We start from the raw sequence: 12,979 nt of genomic DNA, 5'->3' as shown, positions 1-12,979 counted from the left end.
TATAACAAACTTTGTTATTTGACTCTCTAAACCAGTGGTTCTTAGCAAGGGAGAATTTTGACTCCTTTTTTTCCCTGGGACATATGGCAATGTCTGAAGATGTTTTTGATTGTCATAACCTGGGGTGTGGGGAGGACAGAGGGTAGGTGATGCTGGAATCTAGTGGGTAGGTGCCAAGGATGTGGATAAACATTCTACAAGGCACAGGACAGCCCCTCAACAAAGTCTTATCCAGCCCAAAATGTCAACAGTGCTGATACGGAGAAACCCTGCTTTAAACTATGTGCGTGCTTTTAAAGGTGGGAAAAAGAAAAACAAAATGCATACAAACATACATATATACACAAAATAAAACAGGTTAAAAATCATGGCAAAATTTAAAAAATGTTTTTTGAGGAAAAAAAATCAAGGTGAAGATTTAGGGAATTTAAACAAGGAGTATAATCATTCAAAGAGAACTGACGAAGCATTCAGAATTTAAGTTGAAGTTTTACCAAAATCTTCCAATAGAAACTTCAGCTCTTTTAGAGAGAAAACCTGGATATTTTCAATGTCTAAACTTCAACTTCAAATCCAAAAACACTAATGTAAAGGTGGAAAAAGTAGCTGGGTGGGTGGAAAGAGCAAGTTAAGAACAGTGATAAATTGTCCAACATGGAGGGAAAAAAAAATTTTCAAACATTTTCAAAGGCCAACAGAAAAAGTTTATGTTTCCCATTCGTTTATTGTCTTTAAAAATGATTAATGTGCCTTTGTGGTGAGGGATCCAACCATGAACTTGTTAGCATGCTTCTGATGTTCAAGGTTAAACTTCTTCATTAATAAGCCAAGGGAAATAAATGATCCAGAGATACTTCAATGCAGATGACATCTGGATTAATCTGAAAGTCTTTTCCAATTATTTTTCTAATTATATCTGTCTTCATCTTTTTTTTTAGAGCATAATGTTAATGGATAACCATCCAAAAACATGTATGAGGACAAGCATTATATCTGGGAAGCAGTTCTCATTGGAGGAGGAGGAGGGGGAGGGGGAGGGAGAGGAGGGGGAGGGGGAGGGAGAGGAGGGGGAGGGGGAGGGAGAGGAAGGGGAGGGGGAGGGAGAGGAAGGGGAGGGGGAGGGAGAGGAAGGGGAGGGGGAGGGAGAGAAAGGGGAGGGAGAGGCAGGGAGGGAGAGGGGGACAAAGGGCAGGGGGAGGGGAGGGGGAGGGGGAGGAAGGGGAGGGGGAGGAAGGGGAAGGTGAGGAAGGGGAGGGGGAAGGGGAGGAGGGGGAGGGGGAGGAGGGGGAGGGGGAGGAGAGGGGGAGGAGAGGGGGAGGAGAGGGGGAGGAAGGGGAGGGGGAGGAGAGGGGGAGGAAGGGGAGGGGGAGGAGAGGGGGAGGAAGGGGAGGGGGAGGAGAGGGGGAGGAAGGGGAGGGGGAGGAGAGGGGGAGGAAGGGGAGGGGGAGGAGAGGGGGAGGAAGGGGAGGGGGAGGAGAGGGGGAGGAAGGGGAGGGGGAGGAGAGGGGGAGGAAGGGGAGGGGGAGGAGAGGGGGAGGAAGGGGAGGGGGAGGAGAGGGGGAGGAAGGGGAGGGGGAGGAGAGGGGGAGGAAGGGGAGGGGGAGGAGAGGGGGAGGAAGGGGAGGGGGAGGAGAGGGGGAGGAAGGGGAGGGGGAGGAGAGGGGGAGGAAGGGGAGGGGGAGGAAGGGGAGGGGGAGGAAGGGGAGGGGGAGGAAGGGGAGGGGGAGGAGAGAGGGAGGAAGGGGAGGAGAGAGGGAGGAAGGGGAGGGGGAGGAGGGGGGAGGAAGGGGAGGGGGAGGAAGGGGAGGGGGAGTAAGGGGAGGGGGAGGAGAGGGGGAGGAAGGGGAGGGGGAGGAAGGGGAGGGGAAGGGGAGGGGGAGGAAGGGGGGGAAGGGGAGGGGGAGGAAGGGGAGGGGGAGGAAGGGGAGGGGGAGGGGGAGGAAGGGGAGGGGGAGGGGGAGGAAGGGGAGGGGGAGGAAGGGGAGGGAAAGGGGAGGGAGAGGGGAGGGGGAGGAAGGGGAGGGGGAGGAAGAGGAGGGGAAGGGGAGGGGGAGGGGGAGGAAGGGGAAGGGGAGGGGGAGGGGAAGGGGAGGGGAAGGGGAGGGGGAAGAAGGGGAGGGGGAGGAAGGGGAAGGGGAGAGGGAGGAAGAGGGGAGGGGAGGAAGGGAAGGGGGAGGAAGAGGGGGAGGTGAGGGGGAGGGGAGGGGGAGGAAGGGGGGAATGAAAGGGAGGGGGAGGAGAGGAGGAGGGGGAGGAGGAAGGGGAGGGGGAGGAGGAAGGGGAGGGGGAGGAGGGAGGGGGGAGGAGGAAGGGGAGGGGGAGGAGGAAGGGGAGGGGGAGGGGGAAGAGGGAGGGGGATGGGGAGGGGGAAGAGGGAGGGGGATGGGGAGGGGGAAGAGGGAGGGGGATGGGGAGGGGGAAGAGGGAGGGGGATGGGGAGGGGGAAGAGGGAGGGGGATGGGGATGGGGAGGGGGATGGGGAGGGGGAGGGGGAGGGGGAGGAGGAAGGGGAGGGGGAGGGGGAGGGGGAGGAGGAAGGGGAGGGGGAGGGGGAGGAGAAAGAAGATGGGGAGAGGAAGGGGAGAGGGAGGGGGAGGGGAGGGAGGGGGAGGGGAGGGGAGGGGGAGGGGAAGGAGGAAGGGGAGGGGAGGGGAGGGGAGGGGAGGAGGAAGGGGAGGGGGAGGGGGAGGAGAAAGAAGATGGGGAGAGGAAGGGGAGAGGGAGGGGGAGGGGAGGGAGGGGGAGGGGAGGGGAGGGGGAGGGGAAGGAGGAAGGGGAGGGGAGGGGAGGGGAGGGGAGGAGGAAGGGGAGGGGGAGGAGGGAGGGGAGGGGAGGGGAGGAGGAAGGGGAGGGGGAGGAGGAAGGGGAGGGGGAGGAGGAAGGGGAAGGGGAGGGTGAGGGGGAGGGGGAGGGGGAGGGGAGGGGGATGGGGAGGGGGAGGGGGAGGGGGAGGAGGAAGGGGAGGGGGAGGGGGAGGGGGAGGAGGAAGGGGAGGGGGAGGGGGAGGAGAAAGAAGATGGGGAGAGGAAGGGGAGAGGGAGGGGGAGGGGAGGGAGGGGGAGGGGAGGGGAGGGGGAGGGGAAGGAGGAAGGGGAGGGGAGGGGAGGGGAGGGGAGGAGGAAGGGGAGGGGGAGGAGGGAGGGGAGGGGAGGGGAGGAGGAAGGGGAGGGGGAGGAGGAAGGGGAGGGGGAGGAGGAAGGGGAAGGGGAGGGGGAGGGGGAGGGGGAGGGGGAGGGGAAGGGGAGGGGGAGGGGGAGGGGAAGGGGAGGGGGAGGGGGAGGGGGAGGGGGAGGGAAGGGGAGGGGGAGGGAGGGGGAGGGAGGGGGAGGGAGGGGGAGGGAGGGGGAGGGAGGGGGAGGGGAGGGGGAGGAGGGAGGGGAGGGGGAGGAAGAGGCAGAAGAAGAGGAGTTTCCTTATTTTGTACCCCTAAAACCTACACAAGTAATATCTATACATAAAGATCGTATAGTTTGTAGAAACAAAAATAGATCAGAGCAAAATTAGCTATGAAGACAAAACTGGAAAACCATTTCAAGTATACATTTTTATCAGACTTTTAAAATTCTTGCTAATTAACATGATAAATTAAGACCAGTTTGCCTGATCAGTGCTGTTCTGAAGAAAAAAGATGATTGCTGTATCAAGAGACAATTATCTCAGGACTGTCTTTTAAAAAACTAAAACAGCATTCTCACTTATACACAGTCTAAGATATATAGAGTCAGCAAATGCAAGAAATCCATTCTTAATCCACAGGAACCCAAGGCAAGCCTACAGGATGAATTGTATTGGAGACCTATGTTTATTCCAAGTGACTCAAAGCACTAGGCAATATCTAAGACCCTCTACAGAATAAAGACCTACTCAGTTACACAGTAAGCAAACTTTCTCACAAAGCCCAAGAGATAACCTCCTTGAGCTAAATGAGAAGACCTTTCTGCATGTATCTCATTAAAAGTAGATTAACAAAACCTGAATAGTGAAGACAAGATGCCAGTGGGCATCAGGTTGCAGTAAACCTGCCAGGGAGACAGGATTAAACTAACTACATTTTGGCAGTGTAAAAGCTGTTTTGAATCACAAGGATTTCTTTTAAAAAATCTTATTACCAGTGTTAAGTATGGTACCCTGGCAGCTAGAACAGGTGAACGTGCTCACTAAAAGCAAACAGTTCATTGTTTTTGCACTGGCATTGAGAGATGACTATCCATTCCCCTTCCCCAAGTTTGCCTTAATAGAAAACACATGCATTTTGCAAGTCACTGGTAACAAAAGACAACTCAAATTATTGTAAATGCATGAAGGAGGACTTCCCAATGTAGTGAGGTTGTCAGCAATTGGAATCTAAGAAGCTTACCATTTTGCCTCTAGCTCCCTTCAGCCCAGTCTCTCCTGGACCACCAGGGTCCCCAATCGCACCCTAAATACATTTATTAAAGTAAAATAGTTATTAAAATCAAACATATACATATGTAACATATTTGCATCTTTAAACTGATTCTAACATGAAGACATTTTTCATATGCATTTTTAACACTCTTCTTTGAAGAGTGTGAGTGTGTGTGTTTCCATTTGTGTAACTCTCTACATAGCACACTGCGTCAGCATTGTTTCACTCTGCTGTCTCCCCAGTGAGAACACTGGCTCTTTGGAGAAATGAACTTTGTTCTTTATTTTATCCTCTGACTCTATCATAGGACCTGGCATTTACTGAGTTCAGTAAGGGTTTCTAGAAAAAGTGATATCTCCAAGGTAGAAGATGTCATTGCTAACTAGTTATCTAAAGATGATTTATAAACATATTGGGAAAACTGAGACAGGTAAAATCAAATAACTCTTATTTTCTTTACATTACACTTTTCTTTCTACTTTTATTTTTTTTGGAGACAGAGTCTCACTGTGTCACCCAAGCTGGAGTGCAGTGGAGAGATCTCAGCTTACTATAACGTCCATCTCCTGGGTTCAAGTGATCCTCCCACCTTAGGCTCCTGAGTAGCTGGGACTACAGGCATGCACCACCACGCCTAGCTAATTTTTGTATTTTTCGTAGAGATGGAGTTTTGCCATGTTGGCCAGGCTGGTCTCGAATCCCTGACTTCAAGTGATCCACCTGCCTTGGCCTCCCAAAGTGCTGGGATTACAGGCATGAGCCACCACGCCTGGCCTTACATTATACTTTTCTTTGAGTAAATAAGAAAATATATATGATAGAGGGAAGGAAAAAATTTTAAAATTTTAAAAGGATAAGTTTTCTATCTTCTCATACTAATTAAAAAACTAGAAATACTTTTTAAGCCTTACACTCCTAAACAAATGTATAATCTTAAAAATTGAAAAAATATTGGTCTATTTCTTTCTTCCCTCCTTCTCCCCACAAAGGTAGGACATTTATTTATCATTAACTGTTTTTCTACTGGCCTAGGATACATTTCATAACCCCCAGGAGTATTTCTGACTGATCTCTAGTTACTAGGAAGCACACGGTACCTTAGGTCCACTTTCTCCAGGGAATCCTTCTTGTCCCTGTAATGGACAGGAGGGAAGATTTATACAGGCACACATCACCCAATGAAGTCTACATTGATTTTCAATTTACCTGCTGCCCTGTGTAGTTTTGGTACCTCTGAATTAAGGAAGGGCCAAAACAATTGAAATCTGGAAGTGAAATAGCAGTATTTGAGAAACAAACTAAATTATAAGTTAAAGTATTTAAGGGTTTCATCAATATATCATAACTACCTAGGTGGCTAAAAGTATACATCTGAAGAGTTACAATTTGGCTTTCCTTCTTTTGTATGCATATAACAGCATAGGTGGTCATTTGGCCATGTGTCTCTGACACGATCTTAAAATGGATTTCAATGGAGAAATTTGGAAAGCCTATGGAGAGTCTAAACTTGATCATTCATTTTAGGGTCCTCTGTTTACCTTACTTTGTTCAAAGACTATAATTGAAGAGATATAATAATCCCTACTGGATAAGAAAGTATATAATTAATTTAAAATAAAGTTCATTTCCTGATTATAATAAATCCTCAAACATGTATAAAATCAAAAAATAGAAAGAAGAAAAATCACCAAAATCTTACTGCCCAGAAAGATTATATACATTTTGTTATTTCCTTTTAGCTTTTAAAAATGCAATGTAACACAATTGGGATAAATGTTTTTCTGAGTATATTCTAAATTTTTACTTGAAAGTGTCACATAAAAATTTATTTACATAATTATAAACTTCATATACATTCATTTTATAGGGTGGCTAATGTTCCAATGCCATAGGCTACTTAATATTTCCCTTCTTGTAAGATATTAAGGGATTATATTATGGAATATTAACTGTTCTCTGTTCTAATGAACACTTCACTGGAAATCCCTCATTCGTTAGTTTTATTTTTCAAATAGTTCTAGTTTTTGGTTCTTTATTCTTCCAGATGGCCTCTTGCATTATTCCCGTTGGGATTTCACTTGGAATTATGTTCATCCTTCAATATTTTAGACTTTCCGACAAGATCTTGGAATGCCTCTACATTTATTGAAGTTCTCTTTTCTGTCTCAGCAATTCACTGTTATAGGTCTCAAACATTTTGCAGACATGATATCCTTAACTATATTATGTTTTTTGTATTTTGTAATTATGGTGGGATCTTTTTCATTCTGACTTCTTAGTGGTAATTGCTAGTATACAGAAATCACTGGTCTTGGTAAACTTATCCCTCAGTTCCAGCCACCTGAATATTCAGTGACAATATCAAATTACTATTCTGATATACAGTTTTATTTTTAAGTTATTGCTTGGGCCAGTACATTTAGAAAACTCCTCCACAACCTCTCACTACTGGCTAAATCAAACATAATAATAAGAGGACTAATTTTGGAATGCTTCCCTGAGTAAACTTGAGCCTAGAGTGGCTAAGATTACATGCACTGTTCAGGCTGGAACAAGTCAGACTAGGGCCGCATATCACTGCAGAAAACAGAAAATTTATTTTCAAGTTTCAGTTGTTGCCTGCACCTTAAACCATCACATTCTTTTCTATCACATTCCTCATGGGATAGCAGCAAATAAATTATTGAAATATATTTCTAACTGTCCAAGATTGCCTTATTCCCTGCTTCCCTTTTTCTCTTAAATGTGGCAAACAAAACCAGCAACAAAAAATAAATGGAAAACGTCCAGCTTCCAGCAGACTTGACTTACCTTTGCTCCCTTGCGTCCGACACTACCATAACCTGGACTGCCATCATTGCCCTGTAAACAGAGCAATTGATTACCAACATCCCAGACTACAGATAGAGACAGGCTTATTCCTCAAGAGGACAAGATTGCCAGCTTTTTGGTTTGATAAAGGAAAACCAGGACACAGGATCCTCCTTCTAGGGCAGGCCACCAACATTTTATGATAGTAGTACTAAAGGCAATTGTTAGTAACAGATACAGACAATGCAATGTGCCTAGGTATTCCCATCTGTAAGCTGGGAATAATAATTATACCTACTCATGGGTTGTCATGAGGATTAAATGAACAAAAAATCAGGCATATAATAATCTTTCAATAAGAGGAGATAATAGTATTACCTCTCCCTGATAACACTTCTATTTTAATACCATTTTCAGTTTGCTAGACAAAAACAAGAAGTAAATGCCCCAGTATTGGCTACTGTCTGACCCTTGTAGAAACCCTGAGCAGTGGGGGAAGGATGGAATGGGTTTCTGACGAAGAGGCTCTGATAAAAGGAAAGGCTGGAAAAAGGGTTACAGGATTGCTGAAGACAAGTTTTGTTCATTTTACTATTTGGCTTCAAAAGCATTCTGGCCATGATGTTTGGCACCTGGGGAACTGCCACCTTGGGAAAGCTGGCCAAGGAACTAAGATGAAGACAATATCCCTCCTAATTTCTAGAAAACTATAAAACTTCATGAGGATTGTATCCTTAAAACTCTCTTCAGAGAACCACACCAGATGTCTACTGAACTAAAAGATTCCAAGAATCCGATCAAAACTAGTGTCAAAATACAAACCTGCAAGCCACGAGGACCAGGAAAGCCAACGGCTCCTTTTTCTCCCAGATCTCCAGGTTCTCCCTGTTAAACAGAAAGATTGTTTTTAGGTTGGAAATTGGAAATGATGGCACTAATTCAGCTCATCTGTGTGGATCACACACAACAATGGGTTTGTGCCCAGAACCGTGTGTCGTGCAAGTGATACAAGAGGAACTGCTGTTGTTGGCCAGGGAGGTGTCCTCCATTGATCAGTGAAGCCTCAGCAAGCATGATTTATTGTTTAGTGCAAGTTGCCATCTTAGCAGCTCAATGCCATGAAAATGAGTCAAGAGAAAAGCTCTGTACTGTTTTAAAAAAATTAACAAAATCGTTTCCAGGATGATTCATGCAAATCATCTGGCCTCTGCAAAGATGGCAGATTGATTAATCTAGTTTTAATATTCTGAGGAAGAATCAAGTTAACCAAGGGAGCATGATATCCTGGCAATAGTTTCTAACTTCTGACTAGTAGAACATCTACTGTGTGTTGTTAATCAATCTCAGTATTATGTTGAGGAAAGTTCAGCGACATAGGAAATCAACACAGGTTTACAGAGGAAGGTTAACTCCTTTTTAAAAAAAGGTAACAATTTTAATTTTGGAATAGTTTTAAATTTACAGAAATGTTGTGAACATAATATGGAAAGTTCCTATATGTCCACATCAATTTGCCCCTATTTTTAACATTACATTACACTAGTTGCATTTGTAGGGTACATTTGTCACAACCGAATCAATACTGATTTATTATTATTAACTAAAGCCCATACTTTATTCAGATTTTTTCTTTTTTTCTTTTTAACCTGATATTCCTTTCCTGTTCCAGGATCCCATCCAGGATCCACATGGTATGTCTCCGTAGGCTCCTTTAGACTGGGACAGTTTCTCAGACTTTTTGATAACCTTGACCATTTTGAGAAGTATTGGCCAGGCATTCTGTAGAATGTCCCCCATTGCTGTTTTTCTGATTAGACTGGGCTTATGGGTTTGGGGGAGGAACATTACACAGGTAAAAGGCCATTCTCATCACATCATAGTAAGGGTATATACAATCAACATGACATCACTGTTGATGTTAACGTTGATCTTCTGGTTGAGATAATGGCAGTCAAGTTTCCCTAATGCCAAGTTACTCTCCATCTCCCTCCCCTTCTCTACTGTACTCTTTGGAAGAAAGTGTGAAAGTATGTGCAACCTACACTTAAAAGGTGGGGAATCATTACATCTTTTTTAAGGACAGAAAACCAACATAAGGGAAAATGGACAAGTGACCACCAGCACTGAACTCTGGGGTAACGAAGAATAGGATTCTATATAAGGGAAGCAGGAGATCATCTGCCTTGATGCCTTTTAGGACAGCGGTTCTCAAAGTGTGCTTTGGGGACCACAGCCACATCCAGGGTTCATGTGTCAAGAAAATTCTTGGATCCCATTGGATTAAACTCTGGTAAGTGGAACCCAACAATATGCGCTTTTACATAAGCTTCTCAGCTGATTCATATGCACACTAAAATTTAAGAACATCTGCCTTATGGTAAGGAAACAAGGAAAGTCATATGGCTTTTCTAGGGCCGCATGCTTGGTTATTGGTAGAGTCAAGTGTTAAGCCCAGGATTAACTGCCAGGTTGCTTGCCTCCTGGAAATGTGAACTTACTGGAGTAAGGTAGGGGTAAGTGTTTGAGGTTTATCTCAGTGAATCATGAGTCTAGAGTGCCCAGTCCACCCTGGGGCAATACAGAGGATTTGGGTTTTCTTTGGGGCACTTGCCATCTAAATTCTTGACCCACCCCCGACCCCCGACCAAGTCTTTTGTATTAATAATGATCTTCTAAGGCACAACTGCCCTGCTCCTGTTTATCTACTTCCCCACGGTCACCTCTATCCAACTCTAGGGTCCCTTTATCTATGTCTGTCCTTGGTAAGATAAACTTGATTTTTACCAGTGACACCACTTCCCCTAGAGCCTTCTTCAGGGACAAGAAGGCAGCATTGTCTTTGTTCCAAACTTTGATTTCCCGATTACATGCCATATATTGCTACACTACATGCCATAGAAGTCCCTTCCTTTTGCAGTTGACTTCTTGTCATCCCCATATCTTGTTACGTCCTCCAATTAACTGTCTTTGCAACATTCAACTGCTGGACTCCATCATATCAGCCTTGAACAATTCTTCAGTACAAAGTTAACCCCTTTTCTTATGCCCTCAAGCTCATCCTCTTTGCCAAATTTCTCCGTTAATCATCTACTCTGTCTACTCTTTCTTACATTTTCAATCTCCTCTTTTCTCCCTGGCTTTCTCCTCTGATTATAAACATGCTGGTCTCTCCTGTCATTAAAAACAAACCAATATCCCACATCAACCTTTCCTAGACCTTGCCAGTATGAGTAGTTAATGTCTTCTTCTTCCCCTTAAAGGCCTAGGTTTTCCAAAGAGTAGTTTACAGCTTTTTATCCATTTTCTCCTCACACATTTCTCGGTCCTTTGCAGTCTGTCTCCCTTTCTCTCCTCTCAATTGCTACACTTTTGAAACTGTTCTTTAGAATGTCTTAGCCACCAGATATCATGGCTTCTCCACTCCTCCCCTCCTTAACTTTTCTCTACCAGTTGGTACTCTTCACCTCCCTTCTTGAACTCTACTCAAAATCCAGTGTGCTTTTTTGTTGATTTTCCTTCCTTCCTAATAATTCATTGTCTTGTTTCCTCTTGGACTTCTTACAAAGAGGCATCACCAAGAGTTATTTTTAATCCAAATGACTCTGAAATTTACATCTCCAACCAGACCTAAACCCTTTCCTCTATCCCCTAAGTGATTTTCTTTCCTCTTAAACCCACTCTTCCTAATGACTTTTCTATGTCTGTGATAGGGTTACCCCTCATACACGCAGCCCCGAAGTCATCTAGCCCACTCCTCTCTGCATCAGTCCCCTGTTGGAAGAGTTCTATGGAATCATCACAAGTCAAGTCCTCACCCCGTTAAGTCACCTAATCACTATTTGCCTTGGAGACTATAAGAGTGTACCAACTGTTCTCCTAGCTTTCAGTCTCTCAGACTTCATAATATTTATTTATTTGAGATGGAGTCTTACTCTGTCACCCAGGCTGGAGTGCAGTGGCAGGATCTTGGCTCATTACAACCTCCACCTCCTGGGTTCAAGCAATTCTCTCTGCCTTAGCCTCCCGAGTAGCTGGGATTACAGGCATGTGCCACCACACCTGGCTAATTTTTGTATTTTTAGTAGAGACAGGGTTTCACCATGTTGGCCAGGCTGGTCTGGAACTCCCGACCTCAAGTGATCCACCTGGCTCAGCTTCCCAAAGTGCTGGGATTACAGGGGTGAGCCACCATGCACAGCCTAGGCTTCATAATATTTCTACACTGAGTTGCCTATTTAAAATCTTCCAAAAGTCTGGCTGTGTTCATCCACTCCATTCAAAAGTTTTAGATAACACCATGCTGGCCACTGAATAGATTCACCACAGACTTTCTTGTTGTTTTTGGCCTGCCAGACAGGATCATTTTTCATGCCTAGATACCTCCTCTTCTCTCAGGATTTTCCAACCTTGTGCCTTCCTTCACACCGCTTTTTCTCATTACAGTCCCCCCATTCCCTTCTCTGCTTGCCAAAATTTTTATCTTCTAAGTCCTACTTAAAGTCTTTTTTTTCTTTTCTTTGAGACAGAGTCTCGCTGTGTCACCCAGGCTGGAGTGCAGTGGCGCGATCTCAGCTCCCTGCAAACTCTGCCTCCCAGGTTCACACCATTCTCCTGCCTCAGCCTCCTGAGTAGCTGGGACTACAGGTGCCTGCCACCTCGCCCGGCTAATTTTTTGTATTTTTAGTAGAGATGGGGTTTCACCATGTTAGCCAGGATGGTCTCGATCTCCTGACCTCGTGATCTGCCCACCTCGGCCTCCCAAAGTGCTAGGATTACAGGCATGAGCCACCATGCCTGGCTCAAAGTCTGTATTTTCTATGATGCCTCTTTTTGCATCCCAGAAATACTTCTAATAATGCTATTTAAAACTCCATTTTAGCCCCTTATCTTTATTTTATGTCACAGATTGTTATGAAAATATTCTTTGGGGTTGGTTTCATGTCATATATATTATGCCACCCACAGATTCATTTATTCAATATTTACTAAGCACATATTACATGCCAGGCACTGTTCTAAGCATGGAGGATGCAATCAATGACCAAAACAAAGATGTCTCTCCTGGAGCTGATTCTTCAGCCCAACTGAATGCTAAGTACAGTGCCTTGGTCTTAAAAGGTGCTTACCGAAAGTTTGTGTGAATGGAGGAAAGAAAAGAAAAAAAAAAAAAAAAAAAAGAGGTAGGCGGGGGGAGGAAATTAAGAGAGATTGGAAGAGAGAAAGGAAGGCCTGCCCCAGAACATCCCTTGTTCCCTGAGATCCGTCACCTCCAGTAGGGTGTAACCCTCCCCTCTTAAATTACATTGAGCTGGAATCCCTGATCTCATCCAGGTCCACACCCACGTCCTTAGAGGTTGTTGGCTCTCTAAGAATCAAGCCAGGGTTTAAGGACCAGAAAATGTGTTCTTGTTTGTGTTGAAAGGGCCCTGGCTAATACAATTAGACACAGTTCTCTTGAGCAGAAAACCTCAACTTTGGTGAGTATAAAGAATGTGACCTACTTTATTTCCTTGGCTTCCCAAACGGCCTTGATTCCCTGCCTCTCCTCCGGGTCCTGGAGGCCCCTGAAACAAAACAAGGGGTTTGCAAATATAGCAAAACATAAAGCAACTTTCCTTCAAACCCTCTGTCTTATAAGAGGAAAGTGAACCACAGATGAGAGAAGAGTTACGGCTGTATCGATTCTTGCTCTGGAAAAAAGTATTGCCACCATCAAATAAAGACTGGTAAATAAAAGAAAATTAATAAAGTAATTCATGCCAGATGTTGTCTAAAGAA

At 45.2% G+C, this 12,979-nt stretch overlaps 1 protein-coding gene across 1 annotated transcript in view; it reads right to left on the bottom strand.

Moving 5' to 3' along the window:
• Nucleotides 1-12,979, bottom strand: part of LOC101152234 (collagen alpha-6(VI) chain) — a 155,867-nt gene that overhangs the window by 38,953 nt on the left and 103,935 nt on the right. Inside the window, exons 24-28 of the mRNA XM_063704177.1 lie at nt 12,703-12,765; nt 8,024-8,086; nt 7,202-7,252; nt 5,488-5,523; nt 4,358-4,420 (exon numbers count right to left, since the gene is read on the bottom strand). Coding sequence (XP_063560247.1) covers nt 4,358-4,420; nt 5,488-5,523; nt 7,202-7,252; nt 8,024-8,086; nt 12,703-12,765 — 276 coding nt within the window. The remainder of the gene's footprint in view (nt 1-4,357; nt 4,421-5,487; nt 5,524-7,201; nt 7,253-8,023; nt 8,087-12,702; nt 12,766-12,979) is intronic.

The sequence above is a fragment of the Gorilla gorilla genome, chromosome 2 (genome assembly GCF_029281585.2).
Source record: "Gorilla gorilla gorilla isolate KB3781 chromosome 2, NHGRI_mGorGor1-v2.1_pri, whole genome shotgun sequence".
Lineage (NCBI taxonomy): Eukaryota > Metazoa > Chordata > Mammalia > Primates > Hominidae > Gorilla > Gorilla gorilla.
This window is presented reverse-complemented; position numbering and strand designations above follow the sequence as displayed.